The sequence below is a fragment of the Branchiostoma belcheri genome, unplaced genomic scaffold, assembly GCF_001625305.1.
Source record: "Branchiostoma belcheri isolate BF01 breed outbred unplaced genomic scaffold, Haploidv18h27 scaffold223, whole genome shotgun sequence".
NCBI classification, from domain to species: Eukaryota; Metazoa; Chordata; class Leptocardii; order Amphioxiformes; family Branchiostomatidae; genus Branchiostoma; species Branchiostoma belcheri.
The window spans coordinates 109,200-133,270 of NW_017803747.1; the positions used below are offsets into that span (position 1 = coordinate 109,200).

The window sequence follows — 24,071 nt, forward strand, 5'->3', positions numbered from 1 at the left end:
GTTCTTTTGGGAAGAATTTTTCTTTTTCTAATGAAAAAATTAGATATGTTTTAAAAGAAAAAGAATTTATAGACATTTTAATTTTAATATGTTAAATCTTACTTATATACCTGTCTTAAATTAATGTCTTTATAATTATTAAAAACTAATGAATTTAACCTTTCCAGACTTTAAGTTTACAAAACTTTACTCCCCTGTTTCCAGAGTGGTCTGACCCATATCCACAAAGTCACATGACCGACAAGTTAACTTCGCAGACGACTGACTGTGGGCTGATTTTTCAAGGTTTTTAGCAACTTTCTGCAAGTATTTCTTACATTTTCTAAAAGTTGGACGTCTAGAAGAAGATAACATACCTTTTCTTATTTATAGCTTCTTTAAATTGTTTATTAAACGACGCTGGAATCGTACGTAAACAAAGACATGATGTCTTCCATCCATATCTGCAACCTCCCCTCCCCCTTATGATCACGGGAAGTCGCATGACCAAGAAAAAAATTCCTCCTGCGAAACAAAAACATGGCAGTCAACACGTAGTACATGTTGAATCAGTAGATAAACTCAGAAGCTTTAAAGTGGTACTGGTAAGAAACTTGAGAAAAATTCCAAACATTGAAATTCTCCGATATCACGTAAACATGTGCAAAATTTCATATTCTAAAGCTTTTATAAAGCTAAAGCAGACGAAATTTATTTTACCATAATTGTTACTCCGTGTTCATAGAGAAGTACCTGATTTTATTTTATCAGTATATTAGCATAACTGTAAATGTATTTGCATGCACTATGCCCGTAGAGTGCTTGAAATGCCATTGCAAAAGTGTTGATTTTGACCCAAGATTGTACACGCGTCACGCCCCCAAATATAAATATTGATATACATGTATAACATTACAGATTATAGTAGTTAATCATTTCACCTAATCACATGGCCATAAAAAGTCAACATCCATTGATAAAACTGCATAATGAAATGATGAGGGACCCAGTGAGCTTAAAAATGTGCATTATACTCTACGTCAAAAAACAGTTACTAGTACTCAAGCAACTGGATACAATAATGGTCAGACATTTCAGGTATCTGTATCTGTTTAGCTGCCTGATACTGGCTACTGGTGATGTTCATATGGATGATCAAGTGATGTTATTAATTGGTATACATATATAGAGAAAGCTCTATGTTGGGTGTTGATACCATTATACCATTAGGAGCTCCTTGCTTATACATATACAGTTTAACAAAGTAAAACTTGCATGAGAACACTTATATGTTCAATGTCTATGTTAGAAAACCAGTTGTACAATGTTTCATCACTCAGGTGTCAGATCATGGAAAAGGTCGGTCAGCTCAGAAAAAATTCTGTCCCTTGCAGGGATCCACATACAAAAAAGGCTACTAGTAGGGTGGGCAGTTTTTTCTAGGGTCGGTCGGGAAACAGGAAACACAACATGTTTTTTCCTAGGCCTTAGATGCACGTGCACATGTTGTAGTAAGTAACAGGCTTAATTTGCTGTGTTAAAGTTGAAGAGAATGATTGTACAAAACATGCTGCCTAATGTTCTGTGTTGACTTGATATACTGTATTCCAGGGTTGGACATGTGGCAGTAGCTACTCCGACAAAACATCACCATGGCAACTGCACCCCCTGCCAACCCACAGGTGCAGAAACTCATCAAAGACGTCGAAGGTAACGATATCTAAATTTTAATAGAAAATCATTAAGAGGCAACAGCAGTAGAGTGGTCATGGAAGGACTTGCCAGAGACCTTAGTGATGACAACACATCAGCAGAATGTACATGTACTGCACCTGTGCAAAACCCGTAATGTATTATTAGCAGAACATCTCATATAAGGTTGTACTTGTGTATATAAGGTTAACATCCCGTCTGTACTTTCCGAATGTTATGTCGGAAAAGATGTCGTCTGAAATTCAGATGAGACATTGACCAAAAATCCAACGAAAACCGTGAAAAGTCAGGGTTTGTGGCAGGCACAGTACATTCTACATGTGTCTGTCAATATGCTAGTGATGACACCAATGTAAACTTAGGAGGTTGGACAACCACAGTTAAAGTTACTATGTTCAATTGGAACGGGTTTTCTGCGCGTGAAAAATTTGCGCGTGAAAAACTTGCGCATGAAAAATAAAAGTCCCAGAAATATGTTAGAAACTAGAAAGGCCGACATTTGCTTGGGAGCAAATACAGCATATTTCAGTCCATCTCCCTCCCACGCAAAAGTGGACTATTCCAAACTCACCCCAGTGCAAAACTGGAAGATTCTCAAATAAATGAATTATATTAGAGCTATGTAATTGAGAACAAAGATGCAAGATCAGCACTTTGAATCTCGACAGCTTTACTTACAAAATTTCACATCACTCTTATATATCGCACAATCTTATAGCAGGTATGTAAATACTAACAATGATGAGATTTGATACATTTTGAAGGTCTAATTGCAAAGAAAAGGAAACTATACATAACTTTGTAAATATATATAGATGAACTATAAAACTATACATACATACATATTGAACTATACATAAATATTGAATAAGATGTACATGACTTACATATACTATAAAACACTACATTCATATATTGAATAATCTACATATGATTGACATGATTATATATATCATACATATACCACGCAACTACAAATATCAGATGTTGAATATGCTATACATGATTTGTGTATACTATGAAACTACTACAGTACCGTTCCCGTTATAGTTACAATCACCACCGTTACTATGATCGCATTTCTAACTCGTTAGTTTTCCGTTACTAACTGGTTACTTTTTCGTTACTGTCCCGTTTACAAACGCGCTAGTACTGCATGATTTACTACCGGCGCACTGCTGGAACAGCGGAAGGAACGTTGATCTAGCCTGCATTTTACTATATTGTAACGTTTAAAACGTTTTAACGATCACCGGTGCATCAATTAGATCGATATTTTCTTTTGTCACTGTTGCCCAGGCAAGCGTTTCTATAGTTTGTCAACTTTATTTTACTGTTTTTCTCTGTTTGTTTACTTACTTTACCACCGAATATGCAATCCTAGATGAGGCCACACCAATTTATTTCCTTGGTTAACGGATTCGCCGCTTCGTTTTTTGCCAAAATGAAATAAAATAAAACAGAACAAAAATCCATACTCTCGGGTCCCGAATTGGGGGCCTCAAAATCCACCCGGTACGTTGTAATTTTTCAAAATTTGGGCATAGTTAAGAGCGTTAAAAATACATTGCTTTAAGGCAGAAACTATTTTTCTGAGTGCAATTTGTTCGGAAAGCTAGGTTGCCTCTTCAAAAGTTCGTCAAATTCTTTTGATATAGAACTCGCCCCCACCCCCTTTGCACATGTCACCATTCATGGGACAAAACTTCACTGACGACAAACGTACGGCAGATTTACAAAGTCATCGTACCTGTAACAACATACCATCTCCCTTTTGGATTTATATTATATTTAGGAACACGTATTGTGTCGGAAACATGTGCTAGTAACGGGCGTTAAAAGTAATCGGCCGAACGTAAGTCGGCCTGGGCGGCACATGCACACCCACCTTCAAAACGATCTTTTTCCAGGGAATATGTAAAAAAATAACACGACATAACAATGTATTCTGGCATCACTAACTGTACTACTCTCAAAAAGTCAAAATCCTACCACAAACATGGGAATTTGGCAAAGTAAAAAGTCCTCCATGCACTAAAGCAACTCTAGAGCTTTCTCACGGTCGGAAGAGTCCACCTCGTGTAGGGGGAAACAGTCCCTTTTAATTATAGAAATTAACGTTACTCTGTGAAAAATACTACATGTGCATGTGGCATTCTAACAAAGTTACATCTTATTTAGATAACTATAAACAAGAGTACAATTGAAAATAATACATCATTACATCTTAATTTTTTTAATAAAATGGTTCCCCCTACAAATAAAAAATCCCCATACATCAGAGACTTAATAGTGAAACCCTAGACCATTGAATTTGTGGCAACTTGAAGAGTGTGTCAATGTTTAGTTTAGTGGCTAAATGTGGCTATTTGTTTGAATTATGGCTATTTATAATGTAGCTGTAGCATACATGTACCTAAAGTGTAGAATGGGAAATATAAAATGGATACTACCGGTAGTATTTGGGAAAGATAAAAAAAGAAATAAAATATCTGTTAAAATAGTTAATTCTTTTGCCAATAACCTTTAAACATTCCTGGAAATTTGTCTAATTAGTTAAAATTAGTTAAAAGCAAATATTTAGGATATTGTAAATTTCAAGCTCTAAATAACTTCCATATCAGCCAGACACAACAGAATGCCCAGCACAGTGGTAAGCTGTGTGCCCTGAACTGTAAGAAAACAATGGGATCTGAACAGAGCACCCTGATTTAAACCACTCTTTGGAACTTTGAAAGATGAATAAAAGTGAAATCAGTTGGATCGGAGTCTTGTCAACTGACATTTTGTTGTTCGTACAGTAAAGATGTGTATCTTGCAAAATTATACAAATAATTTTTAAGAGATGTAAGAGAAGTTGCTCATGTAGTAATGGTCCTTTCAGTTCAATAAGTGTCCAATATAATGTCTTATATCATTTTGTAACTTAACTTAATGGATTGCTTACTACATGGTTGTAGTCTCAAATTTTTATTTTTATTTTTTTTCGCCCGCCCGCTCCATTTTTTTTCTAGAAAAATCCGTTAACCAAGAAATTAAATTGGTGTGGCCTGATCTGAAGTTATAAATGCCCCGGTCCGCCGTACATTGTAATAGGCGGCGGGCGTGAGGTAACGTTAGGGATGTGCAAAAACATCGCGGAAAATGCCTATAACACTCCAAAAAAGGCAGCATATTTACACGTGCCTGCAAACATTTTATGGCTAATTCTAGGCCAGTTTTGGGGAGTTTTGTTATGTCCTTTTTGTTTAGAGTGGGACCGGACGGAAAGCCGTGCCGCGACTCCATAATCGTCCGACTCCGTGCACTTCCGTGTTACATTACGTTGTACGTGACCAACAAAATTACGCCAAAGGCACCACAATCCCACATGTACATATATATTTATTCCCGAAAAAAATTCTTTTGAGTACGCATTTTGTCACTAGGATGTTGCTAATTAGTCGTAGAAATAAGGTATAAAGCAGCGTAAACATGTGGCTCGAGTTCTCTTCACTTCGCGCGCCCCGGCATGCAGCCGGCTTCGTTCTAGCCAATCAGAGCGCAGGTCATCAAAGGTGAACCAATCAGAGCGTAGCAGTGCGTTGCTACTTGCATATGTTAATGAAGCATGCAGGGTCCGTCCGGGTCCGTGCTGTTTGTGACAGCGAAGCTCTGCTGAGCGCGGCTGGAAATGTGTTTTGCAACTACATGTATATTTTTACGCGGCTTTTTTGACGTTTGACGCTGACTTCGGCACAATATGATCGCACTACCATGTACACGCTACCGGAGGCGGCAAATGAGTGGTCATTTTTACACAATCGTCGAGAAATTTTGGCGTTATGCACCCGGAAGTGCGCCGATATCGGTTTGCCGTCCCCCTCGTATTTTTGACAGTCCTCCCCCATCAAAATAAGAAACAAAACTACCGATATTAAATAGAACCATGTATTACAATTATCATTTCAACATGATTGATCTATAACATATTCCTTTCTAATATAAGTATAATATCATCATGGGTTGTGGAAAAGTCCTCAGGTAGCGAACCATTTAGTCGGCATCAGTTCTTGTGCCGCGCCGGGAGTGACGAACATTTTCTTACAAGTTACACATACCTTCCGAAAAACTTTGCGGCACCCAGGATTAGGATGGTCTGCATATTCCCTCGTCGTGATTGTAGATGACTGATGACGTAAAAATACTAGGTAACGTTACATAAAATTGAATGTGTGGGTCATTGTGCACGACTTACGTACAACGTGACCTCAGGTAACCCGCAATGTTCGATGTGTTCGATGGCCAACGGCAGATAGAACGGGCATTCTTTAGATCGAACGTGGAACGGGTACAGCACTTTTGGCCCCTTTTTGACTGAAAATAGCCATTAAAGTCCCCTAAATGAGTCATTTGGAAATGGTGTATGCCAAACATGTGACTGCTATTCTGTAGACACATGTTCAAGGTACCCTTATACCGAATTTCAGATCATTTGGTTGTAAAACCAGCGCTCAGGATCCAAAAATCCATTTTTTGTCGAAAAATGCCCCAAAAAACCTTCATAAAAATTTTTCAAAGGCATGTATCAAAAAAATGAAAAAAACGCCTAGGGGTATTGGCCCACTCTACCTCCTTGCCAAATTTCAGGTCATTTGACTAAAAAATGACAGAGTTGAATCCCTTTGACTGTGTGGCAGGAGGAGAAGGAGGAGAAGGAGGAGAAGGAGAAGAAGAAACATGAGGGAACACAATATATTTCATCCATACCATGGTATGGACTGAAATATAAATATGCAGTACCAAATTCTTAAGCAGGAAAATGTTGTCCTCTGGTATAATTTTCGCTGTTAGCCAAAATTTTTGTTTCAAAATGTTGGTCCCTTGGGAATAAGCTAATTTGCATACTTTCCATAAAACTGAACTTTTGAAAATCACTTGAATTTGTAGGAAATACATGGAAAAGTTACTAGTATGAGGTTTAGGATGGTCAAATGTAACAATCTGAAGCTTTTCTCCATTCTAGAAGTTTGATTTAATGCTTTCTTAAACAAATTCTTTCACGCGCAAATTTTAACCTTTTTTGCGCGTGAAAACTTAACCTTTCAAAATCACCTGAAATCACAGAAAAATGGACAAAACAAGGCTATGCAGTCTAGAATGCAAGCAAAAAGTTTTCGAATCCCTCGGGAATCAGCTAATTTGCATATCTTCACGCGCAGATTTTTCACGCGCAAGTTTTTCACGCGCAAATTTTTCACGCGCACAAAACCCCATCTCTGTTCAATTCCATACTTAATACTGTAATATCAATACCAAGACAGAAAAATTTATTCTTTATATATCAATCCCCAAAATATCTTAATTGTAGAACAGATTGTACGCATTATACTACAATAAAAGTACATGTATGTGACTGTAATGTGAATTTAACAAACATTTTCCTTATTCTTTTGTATATCCTTTTGTTTTACATACATGTACTGTGATTACAACATAAGTCAGGGCGAGTCAGGACTGGAAATACTGGGTGCATTATATGTACTTTTGTCTACGCAGGATTGGAGCTATATTTTAAGTAGCTGTTGTGCTGCTGTTCCATTTGCTGTACTACATGTTTGTATACTCCCAAAAATTAACCTCAAGCCTCGTTTTTTTAATAAAATTAAATTAAGATTCTTTCTGTTTATTCCAGAATGCATCACTGAGTTGAAACAACAGTACTTCACAGACATCCAGGAGCCAATCACAGATGACAACACAACTCTGCACCGCTTCTGTGCCAAATTGGAAATCCTGTTACAGACAGACCAGAAAGGTAATATCACATATACATGCTCATGAATATTCAACATGTGTAGCAGGGCAGGACGTACCCATGGCCAAAATGTACCCCTTAGGGCTTGAAATACTTATTTCATATGCAAGTTAGCACAGATAGAACTTGAGCTGTGTAGGTACAAAATGTATTTCTGACGTCTACCTACACTGAGCCATGTACTTTGTCTGTAGGTGTATGTAGATTTTTGTTTGTTTCATTGGCTGTTACCACTTATAACAGTATGACGTATAATTTAAAAATGGCAATGGTTTCAGAACATTATGATCCACGCACTCTTCTTAAATTCTCTGAGGCACAGGTAAAATTTGTTTGGTGCAGGTAATTTTCATTGTTACCTGCATTGGACAGTAACAAATATGCAATAAAAAGTATTAAGAGCCCTAAGTATTTCAGTATACAGTCGAACCTGTCTATAGTGGTCACTCAAGGGACTGGCTAAATTTGACCACTATAGACAAGTGACCTGACTATAGAGAGATAGCCCGGGTTAGTTGACCCCCCCCCCCAAAAAAAAAAAGTGACACATGCTTTCAGTACCAACAGAGATGTCTTTATTCTCAAACATACATGTATAAAAGCATTCATTGCACAGCTAATTAAAGCCCTTTTAAGATGCACATGTTATAGTTCAATTGTTGCACTTTTGTAGTAGCTCTTTTGCTTTAGATGTGGGCTTGAAAAAAAAAAGAAATACAGAAATATTGCAAGGAAACATTAATGATGCATTGACATCAAAGATACACTCAACCAAGGACATTATACATGTACACGAACATACTCAGTTGATACATTGGGACAATGAAACCATTCACACTAAAACATACAAAATCACTGGTTGTCATTTGCTCTTGTGTACACGTACCTGAAGAAAGAAAGAAAGAAAATCAAGCAACAAAGTTTCTGTCGACTCAACCAGGGTATTTTAACCAGGTGTATATTCTGGCCTTCTAAAGCATTGTGAACTACTGCAGTTTCTCGGTCAACTGTGGACAGATACTGAAGGGTTGGAAACACCAGGCATTGTGTTTGTCTCTCTTGTCACAAGTCTTGATGCGGATGCACTCATTGCCATGACAACTGGCAGTCTCCTCCCAGACTGGGTGGTATGCTGTCCCTCCCTCTACCCACCCACATTGGTATAGTCCAGACTCCATCCTGTCATTGAAATATATTAGTTATAGGCTTATAGCCATTGTTCAGATAAGGCCATGTTGATTTGATTATATGGATGACATCCTATGGGAACCCCAAACTGATGCGAGCGTGTGAATAAAAAAAAGTCCAAGGCAAAAAAAAGTTCATTTATGAAACTAGGTTGTCATGAAGGTTGAACAATTTTTTTTTTAATTGGCATGGTGAATAATAGACTCTTCAGTTTCATTCCTTTACATTTCCTTCTTGTCCTTTGGAATGGATTTTGGCATTCTGCGACATAGGTATCGTTTTCCTTTATTTTCAGTTTACGGCATATGTTTGCTTATTTTGCAGCTACTTTGTACGATTTACAGTATGGAAAAAAAAATTTGGAATCGGACAAAAATTCATACCTGCGCAGATGTCATCGATATATTTGAATCAACATTGACTACTGGAAAGCATTACAGGTATATGTTTGTACAAACAAAGTTTCAAAGCAAAGCTCGAAAGATGTTAGTGGATTGCCCTCGAATCTCAGAAGGTTGCCATCTAACCTGTCTAGTTTGAGGAGTTGTGGATACTGAGCCAGCCAGCTGCCATGTTCCCTACATGCCCTGTCTGCCTCTTCCAAACTGTACTCATACTGGCCTTGTGGGGAAGCAAGCTGGAACAAATGCCCTGCAGTTTCAAAGGAGAAATAGATAATAGATATAGCTGCTATTCCATTAAGAGTTGATAGGGGGCAGGACTGCACTACAAATTTATTGTTGTTCTGACATGACTATGTTTTCAGCCAAGACATTACGTACTCTTTTTTATTACATGAACTTAAAGCAGTTACGGAAATTAAATACTTGCAATGTCTAAGTTGATAACATTTACTAAGGAACTCTACACCATGAAGTAATACATGTAAATTGATGAGTGTTACAAGTTGTTTTTTCTTACCGAGAGGTGGTGTTGCATGACACAAGGCTTCTTCCATCTTTTTCTGGAAATCTTTTGCTTTGGCTGAAGTTGCCTTGAAGGACCTCACAGTCTCTACCATGTTGTCCATTGCATCGACCATCTGTGCCTGTTGTGTTGCTAATTCGGTATACAGGTCGGCCAGTTTCTTGTGTTTCTGTGCCTGAGCCAAGAAGAACTGTTTCCAGATGCTCTCTACCTCCAGTTGCAATGTGTTGACCTGATCTGAAACATGAAGTTAAGAATCAGTTATGACACTTCAAGTAATAAGTTAGAGATCTATTTTAAGAAACATTCTTTTTCTTTCCATTTTTCCTTCCATCCTTCTTATTCCTTCCTTCCATCCTTCTCATTCCTTCCTTCCTTTCTTGCTTCCCTCCTTCCTTCTATATCACCCTTCCTTCCTTCCTTCCTTCATTCATTCATTCTGTCTTCTCTCCCTCCCTTCCTCCTTTCCTCCTTCCTTTCCTCATCCCTCCCTTAATTCCTTCCATCCTTCCTTCCTTCCCTTCCATCCATCCTTCCTTAAGCTTCCTTCCTCCTTCCTTCCTTCCATCCTTTCGTCCTTCCTTCCCTCCCTTCCATCCATCCTTCCTTCCCACCTTCCTTCCTTGTATCCTTCCTTCCTTCCCTTCCTTCCATCCTTCCTTCCTTCCCTCCTTCCTTCCTTCCTCCCTTTATTTGTTCCTTCTCCTTTGGTTAATTCACCATCCACCCGTGTGTTTATCAGTTTCAGACCTTTTACAAGTTTACATTGATTTGTGGCACTATTGTTTCAGGTTTACTGATCATTTCTTTTATGACCAGTGCAATATACTAGTACTCCTTTGATCTCGAGCCAATGTGTGGCCTCAAGAAGTAAAGTTATATATCACAGCATCATAACTTAATAATGAGGTGCCAGTAAAATTCAAATGGTCACAAAATGTTTCAACAAGAAGGTGGCTTTGCAAAGTACATGACTTTTGTACATTAATTTTGTATAAACTTACATAACTAAACCAGTACCATCATATATATATTTTATATACAGGCTGAACATGTCTCCCTTTACCTTGTAGTAGGTATGTCTGCTGCTCCATTCTCCCCAGCTGTGAAGCTAGCTCAGCATTTGTGACTGCTGATTCCTCACCAGGCTCATCTGTAGTCGTATTAAAACTGGCAACAATTCGAAAGGTCATAATGAAGAGCACAAAAGTCTGTACAATGGGAAGTTTCTGGATGAGTAACATGCCTGCTTCTTTTTTTGTTCGGTGCTGAATTGTGAAAGGACATTGACTTCTGCGATTATTGGTACAGTGTTATAATTATGGTACACTTAGAAGAGGATTGCAAACAACTGAAGTTCTTTACCCTCATAAAGAATATACTTTACAATGCTCTGCCATCGTATTAATGCTGATAGGGTAATAATGCCTGCTATATAATGTTTACTCCAAAGTCAAGTAGGCATAATGTGCCTGGACACTTCAGTCTCAGAGAAGGTTTTATTGAGGCCTATATTGAAGTCACTGTAACTTGTGTAAGAAGGGAAACAAATTTTTACTGGTGATGGGAATTGTGTAGTTCTAAAGCTGTACTCTCCAAGCCAGGGTTAGGGTTTTGGGTTATTTGGGGCGTGTTTTTAAAGTTTTAGACTTACTTTGTCAGGGTTTCTTTTTTTGCACTGGAATTTTTCTTTCAAAATTCCAGTGCAAGAAATAAACCCTGATAAAAAGTTTAAAAACACGCAAAAAATAACTCAAAACCCTAACCTCTGCTTGGAGAGTACAGTACTAAACCTGCAGTATATAGCAGTTCTCTCTTAGACCCTGTTCATACCAGACTTATATTTAGCGGTTTCAACCGGTTTTTCAAAAACCGGTTTTTATTTAACCTGGTGTGAATGCAAATTAACCGGTTTTTAGGGGTTTAAATCCGATTTTCAAAAACCACCTCGGGAGGTGGTTTTTGAGGGGTTTTTCCACCGAAAAACCTGGTCTGAACGCTAAGGGTTTATTGAACCGGTTTTTGCGTCATAATTCTGGGGTCATGGGGTCAGCATCCTGGCCGTGTGCGACCTCCAAGCTTTTTTGATCGCGCTGTTTAGACCGTTTCCACTGTTTTTCCACGGTTTCTCTTCATTTTTACGATGGAATCAGCCAACGCAACCTGGTCGGTGGACGAGACGCTCCCGATACGTATTTTTGGAGAGCAGGAGTTGATCGCCGAATTCGAAAAAGCTGGGGGGAGGGCTCTATTGAGGTCTCTACCGAAAAATGTTGGAGAAGCCTGGTAATGGCCGATTAACCGGATATTCGCTGGACAGGGTTTTTGAAAAACCGGTTTTGTAAGTCTGGTGTGAACGCGACGGGTTTTTGCCAGGTTAATTATTTAGCGGTTTCAACCGGTTTATATAAGTCTGGTATGAACAGGGTCTTAAATGTATTTGATGATGACAGATAACATATCATCACGTGTGAACTAGATACTGTAGCTATCATATAGATCTTTGTAAAATTATACTAGTATTCTATACTCAGTCTACAAAGAATGACCACATATATATACAAGCAAGGCTTGACATTGCTACATAAATGTAGTTCCTTAAGTTTATTAATCAAGTATGCTGCAGTCATTACAACCATTCTTTCAGCATTAAGCACTGTCATCTTACTATTCTTAGGACACATACTAAGAATTTCAAAATGATCCAAGGTCTAATTTGTTATTTAAAAAGTCATACATTGTAAGTCTGCTGATGACTTATATTTGATGGGTTACTTAAAAAGTTATCAAATCAATCTTCTGACAGGCAACTTCTCTTTGAATTATTATATTAAGGAATCATGTGACAAGGTCATTTGACTATAATATATATCAGTATGGCTACTAGATATTGTAATAACAACTGGAAAGGCCACATTTGCAAGCAACCACGTCATATTTCAGTCCATCTCCCTCCCCGTGCAAAAATTTACTGTTCCATATAACAATCAAATAAACTTTTGCAGAATTTGACCAAAAAGGCAGAATAAGAAACCAAAAATAAGAAAAAAAAACAATATATTTCACTCCTTTCATACTAGGTATTAGTCAGAGTGAAATATAATTATCCCAGGATCATATAGCTGTTATTAGTCATGTGACCAAAACATTCACTCAGGTCATGTGACAGCATCTAGAGGTCATGTGACTGAAACAGGTCATGTGACTGAATCAAGTCATGTGACTGAATCACTAGGTCATGTGACTGAATCAGAAGGTCATGTGACTGAATCAAGTCATGTGACTGAATCAATAGGTCATGTGACTGAAACAGGTCATGTGACTGAATCAAGTCATGTGACTGAATCAATAGGTCATGTGACTGAAACAAGTCATGTGACTGAATCAAGTCGTGACTGAATCAATAGGTCATGTGACTGAAATAGGTCATGTGACTGAATCAATAGGTCATGTGACTGAATCAGGAGGCTAGGTCATGTGACTGAAAGAAACACATGACTAGGGGCAGATGGAGAGTTTCTTCCAGCACCAGGCGTTGTAGGTGTTCTGCTCCTCACACACGTGCATGCCGCGGGCGTTCTTACACTGAGGCCACACACTGTGCATGGGGTACCAGGCTGTCCCATCTGCCAGCCAGCCACAGTCACACCTCTCCAGTCCACGCCTATAGGAACAACAATAATGCTTTAACAGTTGCAAAGCAAATGCAATTGTCATATACCTTCATGATCATATGGTCTACCTCAAACTACTGCAGCTCTGTTTTTTCTTACTGAAAAACATTCATATGGTGAGGGCCTCTCCAACTCTGTTCTGCTATAAAATGTAACTCAGCACTGCTACAGTACTAGTTACCATGGTGACAGATGTCTGGTCCAGGTCATTGGCCTCATTTGTTTGGAGAAAAAAAAACTTTATGGAAGAAGAAGAAATTGAGCAAAAACTATGTTCAAGGTTAGATAACAAGCTTCATAAGTCTTAGAGGTCAGACACAGATTCAAGCCATGTGCATGTGGCATGGAAAGTTAAGTTTACTAAATTATAAAATATCATATTATGAATTAATGAGTTATGACCAATATACATGTGAGGCACCTCATGTGACGAAATGTCAGTAGATGTCAATATCAGACAGGTTTTCATGATCCAGAATATATTTTTTGGTTGCCGCCCTAAAATTGCATTGCCTCTAAAAGTAAAAGTTGTGACTGTCAGGTTTTACCTATACTCTGCGTACAGCTCGCGATACTCGGCCAGACGCCCCCCGTCAGCCTCACACGCCTGTTTGGCCTCCTGCCAGGTGTACTGGTAATGTCCGGCAGGTGACTCCAGGTGCTGGATCAGACCTGCAAGAACAAATCAGTCTTGTGAAATTAATTATGGCTCTATAAAGTTGTTATGCTGCCATTTTATGTGTTATTACATATTTGTTTTCTCTACATGTATTTTGTAAGTTTGAGTACTTAGTAACTTAAAGGTGCGCATTGTTGTAGCCTCCATAGTATGTAAAAAACTGGGGGTTTGAGGCTCTTCAGGGTCTTTGGGATCTTTTATGTGCTATTTTCTGATTGCATATACATTGTACTAGACAACATACATGTAGTCGGCCTGGTTGAATTACCCCCGTTAGAACTGGGCTAATCAGAAAACAGCCAAAGACCACCAAACCCCCATGTTCTATAAGCCTGCTACGGAGGCTAGCATTGTAACACTTGTTTCTTGCTCTTGGAGAAAAATTTAGAAATCAGAAGAAAAAAGGATTCTTAATTACTTCTAGTGACTTCTAAACTGTAAATTCATTGATAGGAATCAAATGTTGCCAACTGTGAAAGTTTCATGGTACATCTAGGTACATTGGTAACGGTGGTTTTGCTTTCATGGTGACTGCTTATACTGTGAAATCATAACACCACAAATACATCTTTTTATACTGTAACAGTTCTATTTTGGTCTATATATTATATATTTTGAATGACCTCTGGCCTCCTACCATACTGATTTATTATTACTTTTTTGTATACAATGCATTAGCCTAGGTTATGGATTGAAGGGTATGTGATTCGTTACTTTATTGTGTTATGTATGTATGTATTTCACAATGTGGGGCCCGACATCAGCTCAGCTGCCAGGGCTTCCACTGTATTGCACTGTATTGTTTGCAATTTAAATAAATAAATAAATAAATAAACAAATAAATACCTTGACTGTAATATTATAATAGTTTTTTTACAGTCACTGTACAACAGAATAATTTTATTATAGTTTTGACCTTGAACTTCAAACACTGTGAACTTCACCAAAAAGATAAATGCATTTATATATTATATTATGTATTATATCATATATATTATAAATGTATGTAAAATAATGTACCCAGAGTTGGAGTGACCCGACACAGCTCCTGCCTGATCTGGTCCATCAGAGCAGTCTGGTTCTCAGTCTGGTGAAGCTGAGACTGAAAAACACAAAGTTTAACGTAACTGGTGTTACTCTAATGTTATTTCCATGGCAAAAATGCTCTACGGAACTTCACTCGCTTGTGGTCCCACTTAAACTGTCAGGACACATTTTACCACTTACTACGAAAGGAAATCACCCCTCTTTCCCCATACTCCATCTCAGGAGAAAGTTCCATGCTGAAAGCTTCTTTCCTAGAAATGCATCACTATGGAAGAAGCTTCCTTGTGAATGCTTCCCAAATTAGGGTACAACCTTAAACTTGTCAAATCTTAGGTAAACATGTAACCCAAAACATATGTCTGAGTGGTTTGAATGAGCCTTATTTTGAGGTGAAAATTGAAGTAAACTAGAAACTTTAAGGAAACTTTATTTTGCAAAACAAATGCATAATGCATACCTTCGCATACTTAGTAAATACAATGGCCTGCTCTGTTAATTCTTACTCAAACACACTCATATATGATTTTGGTGACAGTAGTCTAAATCCCTCCTGCTATAAAATTGCAACATGATGTAACCCAATTATGCCAGTAATTACCATGGGGACAGATATCTGGTTCAGGTCATTGACCTTATTGGTTTGGAGAAGAAGAGGAAACACTCAAAACAATATGTTTTCCTTCGGTAAACATAATTAGTAAAAAAAAAAAGAAAAATGTTATGCCCCACCTGGAGGAAGGTAAGACTGAGGTTGACATCCTCCAGACCAGACCTGCGTTGGATGTACTCGTTGTTGAGCAGGTGTTTGAGGTTGTTGAAGGAGGCACCTGTCTGTTCCCTCTCCACAGTCACACGGTCTCTCAGGGCTGTCAGCTCACTCTGCAGGGTACTCATGGCACCTGGGAACGGTGGTGGTAAAAAAGTAAAATAACTTTTACAACTCTTAGGCCACACCAATTTAATTTATTGGTTTGCAGATTCACCTCTTCATTTTTTTCTGATTTGTAAAAAAAAAAAAGATTCTGGTTCTGAATCAACTCAAAAATCCACATATTTTGCCCCCAACAGTTGAGGAAAGTCCTTTTCTTCCTTAAGTTGTTACAGTTTTTCCATCTATCAATGCATTGGTTTTTGATTAGAAGTTCATATTATTCATTGTTTAAATATTAACCCAGCATTTTGGGTTGACTTCATGGCTTCATGGTTTTTATTTTTTTTCACTTGCAGCCTACGGGGGGGCTAGTGGCAAATTGTGGATTTTCAAAACTGTAAAAATACCATTTTGAGTGGTGAATCATGGGGTTGAGAATTCAAATGGGGTCGTTCTTTGGACGTTTTTATATTTTTTGTCAATTCACGGCGGTCGGTTGCTAGGCTAAAGTCGCATTACTAGGGAGGTATCGGGTTACAGAACGTGTTCGAACGTGGCCGCGCGGGAGTCCCGGGCCGGCCCGGGGGCAACGGGTAAAATTTGAAAATAAACAAAAGTAATTGGAGAGTAAATACTCGTCAAAATAAAATGTAATAAGTGATTTTGTTTACTTCAAATGTTATTCTTGCACTGCCTTTGCTCCACTTTGTGTACATTTGCTTCCAAATGAGATCAATTTCGGATTTCAAAAAGGGTTCACGAGAACTAAACAACTGATTTTAAGAGGCCCTGAAAATTAAAAATAAGGTTAGATTTTTGGATTTTTAGAAATATTACAGTAAATTTAAACTTTCTGTCTAAGGATTTTTTATTTTTTAACTAAAACTCGACTTACAGTCAAAACAAGAGCTAAAAACGCAGTGTTTTAACTTTAAATACCGATAATTCATAATCGCGGCCATATTTAAAAAATCCCTAAGACAGAAATCTGCGGAAATCGTTCCTCTTCCAAACAAGCCCTCAATAAGGTAATTTGAGCGATTTTTGGGAATGTTTAAAATACCATGTTTGCACGCATGCTGTGCCACTTGGATATGGGGACCTGGATTTTATAATTAGCGTAAACAAGAATTCTGACCTTCAAGGTCACCCACGATGACGGCAGTAGCTTCGTTACATGTTACATATCCACAATAAAATCACGGCATAGATGTAATGTTTTGAAAACGGTTCATATTTGTGGAAAGGTGGATTTTTCCTGTTCCGTGGTTCCCAAGTAAAAAAGGGCTTGAAGTAGCCGGTTGTAGCGGCTTTACTGTAAATGACCGCGGGTAACCCCAGATCGAACGTCTGCTCTATTCGAATGACGTCATATCGAACAAGATTCGCGGGTTCGGGGGATTCGATCTCCATAGTAGCGGAGTGGGACTTTTGGGCCCAAATCTGACCATCGTGATTATGTCCATCAAGATTGACAAATTGGTTTTAAAATTCCTCTGTTACATGCCACAAAGTTCCTTTAATTAATATCTAATTGACAGAAAAATAGAGCCCTGCCCTTTATCTGTATCAGTATAGCCAGTATAACCACCCTTTGACGTAACACACCAGCTTCGCAGGCATGCGTCACGGCAAGCTGGCTACATTACACTAAAGGACTTGTTACACCCAGCCCTTGAACATCTTACTCTAAATATTGTTTAAAGCTATCTAATGACAATGCCTCTACAGTACTGTACTTGGTGACAGTGAGTTCCACTCTGCGATAGTTCTAGGAAAGAATGGATTCTTGCCCTCTACTGACCTTGGAAGTTCTGCAGCTGCTGCTCGATGTTGTAGAGACGTGAGGTCATCTCTGAGCTGACCATGGGCTGGGGCAGGTTGTGCAGGTCATTCCCCACCCACATGGGAGGGTCAGGCAGCTCCTCTGAGGAGTCTTCGCTAAGGTCACTGTCCCTAGTGGAAAAAAATGAATTTTATTTTTATTCACAATATATATTTATTGAGTATTGGGCAAAAAGCACTTGCTTATAATGATATACACCTTCAGAAAAAACAGGGACCAACAAAAAGTGGTCGCCTTAGACAAGTGGTCTTCGTAAAAAATGGGGTCTGACAAAAAGTAGTCACATTAGACAAGTAATGCTTACAGGAGACTTCTTATACAAAAATCATGGCAATAAGGAAAAAAAGTGGGGGCCGAGAATAAGCGGTCGCTTTGCCCCGATAGCCCAGCTTATAGATTTAGTGGTTGATTGTACTTTAACAGCTATGGCAGCAAAATACAACAGCTGGGAAAACTCTGTTATGGACATGCTTCTGTTCATTAAGTGAGGAAATTAAAATTGAGATCTAATTTTGTTCCCACCAATTTTGATTAAAACATGGTCTTTGTTTTTCTTTGCCCTGATTTTGCATCACAGACTTGGATTGACTGTAATTGTAAATAGTAAGGATAAATTTTGATCATTTTTTATGACTTAGCAACAGGAACGTTAACAAAAGGTACAGTTACTGTAGCTTAACAGCAAGTTGTAACAGCAACAAAGATCAAAGATGGTCTGCATGTGGGGGTCCAGACAACGCTCTACGCTAATTTTTGAGAGTCGGCTACATATTACGCTGAATTCAAGAAGCCTCCCCATTACGCTTTACGATAAATTCTGGGTAGCTAAAACGCATTTACATAAAAGAAAATGGGAAATTATGCTCTACGCAAAATGCGCCAATTACGCTGTGTGTAGAATTAGAGCGATCCGTCTACACGGAATTAAAACGGCCGATTACGCTCTACGGAAAAGAGCATGCAGGCCCCCATCAAAATCATGATGGAGGGTATCCAACTGCAGTTTCCTCACCTCAGAACAGTGGCCCTGCTGATGGCCAGTGACAGGAGGATGTAGAGAAACTTCTGCATGATGCCTTAGAGGTGTGAGCCCTTCTCTGTAGTACAAAAATGTAACACAAGGAGAAAAAGTCACAGTCGGTGCTCCTAAGTCTGAGCCTGTTGCAGAGTGCAGCTGATTTGCAGAGCACCAGACTTTATTATATACCACATCAGGTGATCTGGATTCTACCATTTTCTAGCCAGGGGTGGGACAATTAACACAAATGAGAAAATTTGTTTATAAAAGAGTGTACTCTTACTAGTGTCAGCCTGCAACTTTTTCTTGTAGTTTGTGTAGGGTTGAATTTGCAACGTGATAGCTTGGGTTTGGGTTTATCTGTAAGAAAACACAACATAATGTTCACTACACTTTGCAAAACTACCCTTGTATGATTATCTCATATTAAGAAATATTGGTGTATGCAAAGTGGTATCTTGATCTGTGATTGTAGATTGTAAAAAAGTCGTAAAGTTAAGAATCACTTGAAGTACAAAGACTTGTTTATCAGTGTTTACAGTTATAGTGCCATTATAATGTCTAGCTTATCAACTGAAAATCTGTCGACTGTTTAGATTTTACCATGTTATCAAAGATTTAATTTATTACCGTGAAGAAATGTTTAACTTGTTCTTGTGTCATGTAATTTTCATTGATTTAGGTGCTATAAATAGCTATAAATCAGACTTACCATTGTGCATAACTCAGCTCTTTTCAGAGGAGTCAACAAAGTCTGCACCTTATCATATAGCTGCTTTGATTGGTTAGAGCACTATAGCAAATCAGAGCTGTGCTTTAAACATGGAATCATGTGACTTGAGTTGAAGTTTATTCCACTACAACTGTTGTTATCCCCATAAGGACAAGAAACTTGAGAAAAATGAAGACATTGTCAAGGGGGAGAAAATGTCTTGAGTTCAAAATTTCAAAACTTTACAGAACAAATTGACAGACCCCTATGTGTTACACAGGATAAACAAGATTTCACACCAACATGAAGTATATAGAGTTGTGAATTTCTTGTTTTTATTTACCGTTATATGGTATCATTGTAAATTTCTTGCTGATTTTACTGATTATGTTAATATTAAAATTATCTATTTTCACGCTGGCTTCCATATTTCAACAGACATGATATAGTTGAAAAGTGATGACAGGAAATGAGATATTAAACCTTAAGTTTATGCCGTTCTTTTCCAGCATACAGGGACACCATTTTGACTCCCAATTTGACATTCCTGTCAATCTACAGTCACAAATCCCCCCTCCCCCTTCCTGCCACTTTATTGCAAATACAATGTACCTGGTGCATGTGTAACAAGTTCAAATCAAGGTCAAATATCTATGGCCATATGAGCAAACAGTGAAACACATGCTGTGAAATAAACACATCAAAAAGATGTATAGTTTTTTTACTGGGTCTCAGAGTTGATAAACATTTCCCTTTATTCCGTTGTTCTGTCCAGAGAAGTCGAGTTTTCTGGGCGGGAGGAAGGACTACTGGAACTACTTCTGTGACTGTCTGGCAGGAAACAAAGGGCTGAACGACGGCATCAGATATGTCAAGAGTCAGAATGAGGTAAAACTCTAACTTCACCATAATTCTAATTCCTTTCTCCTTCCATAATGCTTTTTATTGTTTCCATGAAATTATTTTCACAAATGACTCATTTGGTCTGAAAAATTAATAAAATGTTAATCTCCCACCCCAAGGTGTATGGTAAGATAATTCCTGGTCAGGTGCGATAACCACCGAATAAACCACCGAGTGAGCGTAGCGTCTTCTAACTATAAAATTAATACAGTTTATTTTAGAGTAATAATTTGTATTTAGTACTTACTCTTTCCATTGTGTAAAAAGCTCTTTGTCTCAAGTCCAGAATATTCAAAAGATCTTTTAATTAGTAGGATTTTATCATTTTTATTTCAATTATTCTTTCACATAACCAGTAGGTAAATGTTAGACTAAAGCTTAGCAAATGGTCAGGGAGATATTATTGTTGTAAACCATCTCTATAGATATACTGTGCCTCTTTTAAGTTATAAATTTGTAAGACATTTTACTTCGATTCCCTAGGTGAAAACAAACCTTGGTCGAGGCCGTGCGTTTCTGCGCTACTCTCTTGTCCATCAGCGATTGGCCGACACCATGCAGCAGTGTGTGCTCAATGGGAAGGTCACCAGGTAAGGTCATTCCCAAGGGTACTGCGTTTGTTGGGTATGTCAACTCAATGGATTGATGGATGGAATGTATTGTAGCCTATTTAATGCCTTTTTTTGCTGTAGTATGCTCTCTTCGTTGTTTCCTTGCAAATAAGACTGAGCCTGCAGATAATCTATCCGTTAGTATTAGTACATGGCAGTATCGTAGCACAATGTAGGTTGACAAGCAGAAATGCCCCTCCGTCTGGGGTATACCACCCCTGACGGGGTGATGACATAATTTGTTTCTCTTTGTCATACATTGTACTTTCTTTCTGTTTGTCATTTGAATTTTATTCAAAATTTGAACAGGCACACTGATTGGCCAAAGCCCACAATGTTGAATTAGCTTATTATGTGACATAATCACCAGTTCCAGATGTATGAAATATGTGTGTCATTTGGGCAAGTAGGTAACAAGGGGAGCAAAACAAAACAAAAAACAAAAAAGGGAGCATACTAAAGCTGATAATTATAATAATTACTTATAGTGTTCAAACTGTTCCCTGTCAGTTTTCAGTGGGGTTAAAAAATAAGTGCCCTCTATTGATTTTGCTGTGAATGACAGGCTTTCTATGTTGATATGTTACTAGTAAATGTAACTTTACATTTCTTAATATGTGAACTATTTAGCCTTCTTAATATGTGAACTATTTAGCCTTAGGATAAAAACAGTCCTGAATAAAATTTCAGTGGCTCCAGATGTCTTACTGAGAGACAATGTCTAATAGTATATACTAAATATTTTTCTTCCACTATAGTGATTGGTACCACCCTAGGTCAGTACTGTTGCATCATGGGACGTCCTCTACCCTTGTCAATCACTTCTATGACCTGAATGACATCCAGTTTGACCTTACACCTCATGGACATGACCTTGACGCAGCATGGCCAACTTTTGCCAGGTCAGAAAGTCATCTTATTCCTGTTGAAGAGGTTCATCAGTCATGTATAGAATGATGAACAGTTAGTAGAATATTCATCAATCAGCGCCTTTTTGAAAGGTAGCAAAGACACACCTCCAAATTTTAGGTTGAAATATTCTACTAACTGCCATCTTTTTACTGTGTTGTTGATTAAACTACATGTACATGTATGCCACTGCCTTACACCAGATATTCATGTGCAGAGATTGTCAGCTGCAAAATGACATCGAATTTGTTTGATAGTGACTTAACAAGACATTATCCTGAACCATGAATGAGTGAACTTAATTGCTCAACATTCACTGACTCTTTGGTCAAAGACACTGGGCCAGGCATTGACTTTGATTGTTTAGAAAATGCTATGTTACATACATGTAAGGATCTATGGAGAGAAATCTGTACTTGCTTGGTCCCAGCTGAACAGGCCAGCAATAGATATAGATACATTAGATAGAAAGGGTACTACCATGTACATGTACATGTATGGCAACAGTGACAAGGCAACCAATACAACATAATAAATTATTTTGATAGTGTATTCTATTCTAAAAAAACCTATAACTGTAACAAGAATATGGAATGTAAATGAAGCATTGACATGATGTACTAAAAGTTAAACGTTTATGTCTGTTACAAGACAATTTCTCTTCTTTGTAAGGCACTACATACATGTACAATGTATATATTGGCCTAAGTGCGTAGTCGGGGTATGACTTGTCAATGAGTGGATTGAAAATGTCTGTGTTCGTGTTTGGAAATGGTTTTAAATTACCAGATTTCCCTGTGATGATATTGGTTACTTCCATCATCAGGAAGATGTTTGGTTCCCCTGGTCAGTACTGGAGACCCCCCAGCAGGACGCCCAGTATGAGCAGTCTGGGCAGCTTCTCTTCACAGGTTAGAGGTAGCACACATGTCGGCAGAACGTACCGCACCTGCATGAAACCCGTAATGTATTGTGCATAGCACTTCGGCAGAATGTTTCATATAAGGTCGTATTTGCGCCTGTAAGGTTAATATCCCGTCGGATTCCGTAGTTTCCAATTGTTGTGTCGGTGAAGATATCTTCTGCAACAGACAAAATACTGATGGAACATTGACCAAAAATTCCACGGAAACTGTGAAAAATCTGGGTTTTGCGCAGGCGCAGTAAATACGTTCTACCTGTCAGAGGTTATGTCTTACTATCATACTGTACTTAGTACAAAAGTTTCAACTTGTGAGAAGCCTGTTCAGAGTTAAACGTTTTGTTCCAAGTTGACGTAGATTGTTCTCACGCAGAGCTTTCAACCAGTCACTCTGGTCTTCTTATTAACAGAAGTAATTTATTTTGCAAATTTATGCCCGAGGGCCCATTGCGATATGACACAATTTATACAACATCCCGGTAAATACAACAACAAGGTGAACAAGTGTCACTATTATAAATTGGTGCGGAATACATTGAATTTCGTTTTTCATGTCATATTCAAGTTTTCCTCCTAACCCTCTGATTTTATGATGTCCACTTGCCAACAGGCAACACCAATATAAAATGTCAGAGAACCAAGAAAATAGATCGGTGTATCCTGATGAAAAAAATGCACATGTTGTTAGATTTGTTGGTGAGTTTTTATTAAAAGCGTGTACCTGTCCTGTTCCAGCCTGCCACCCTGAGTGAGGTGTCCAGTCCCATGATGGAGCCTCTGCCTGCCACACCGTCTGAAGAGGAGAAGTATCAAGAGCTGCAGGTCAGAGCTAGATTCTAGATAAGAGTATATAAATTGACATTACTGTGTTCATGGGTGATACTGTACAGTACTAAGCTGCTGATTGGGTAGCTCATAAACTGATTGGGTAGTTCAGCTGCTGGTTGGGTAGTTCAGCTGCTGATTAGGTAGCTCAGCAGCAGATTGGGTAGTTCAACAGCTGATTTGGTAGCTCAGCAGATGATTAGGTAGATTAGCAGATGGTTTGGTAGCTCAGCACATGGTTTGGTAGCTCAGCAGATGATTTGGTACCTCAGCAGCAGATTGGGTAGCTCAGCAGCTGATTGGGTAGCTTAGCTGCTGATTGGGTAGCTAAGCAGCTGATTGGGTAGCTTAGCTGCTGATTGGGTAGCTAAGCAGCTGATTGGGTAGCTTAGCTGCTGATTGGGTAGCTAAGCAGCTGATTGGGTAGCTTAGCTGCTGATTGGGTAGCTA

At 38.4% G+C, this 24,071-nt stretch overlaps 1 protein-coding gene across 1 annotated transcript in view; it reads left to right on the top strand.

The window, feature by feature from the left end:
* The first annotated feature begins 215 nt into the window (after window positions 1–215).
* The window catches only part of LOC109470404 (FYVE and coiled-coil domain-containing protein 1-like), a 43,425-nt gene continuing 19,569 nt past the window's right edge, over window positions 216–24,071 (top strand). Inside the window, exons 1-8 of the mRNA XM_019769342.1 lie at window positions 216–302; window positions 1,591–1,689; window positions 7,367–7,489; window positions 20,227–20,339; window positions 20,838–20,944; window positions 21,724–21,867; window positions 22,701–22,785; window positions 23,532–23,618. Of these exons, the coding sequence (XP_019624901.1) occupies window positions 1,632–1,689; window positions 7,367–7,489; window positions 20,227–20,339; window positions 20,838–20,944; window positions 21,724–21,867; window positions 22,701–22,785; window positions 23,532–23,618 (717 nt within the window). The 5' untranslated portion in view covers window positions 216–302; window positions 1,591–1,631. The remainder of the gene's footprint in view (window positions 303–1,590; window positions 1,690–7,366; window positions 7,490–20,226; window positions 20,340–20,837; window positions 20,945–21,723; window positions 21,868–22,700; window positions 22,786–23,531; window positions 23,619–24,071) is intronic.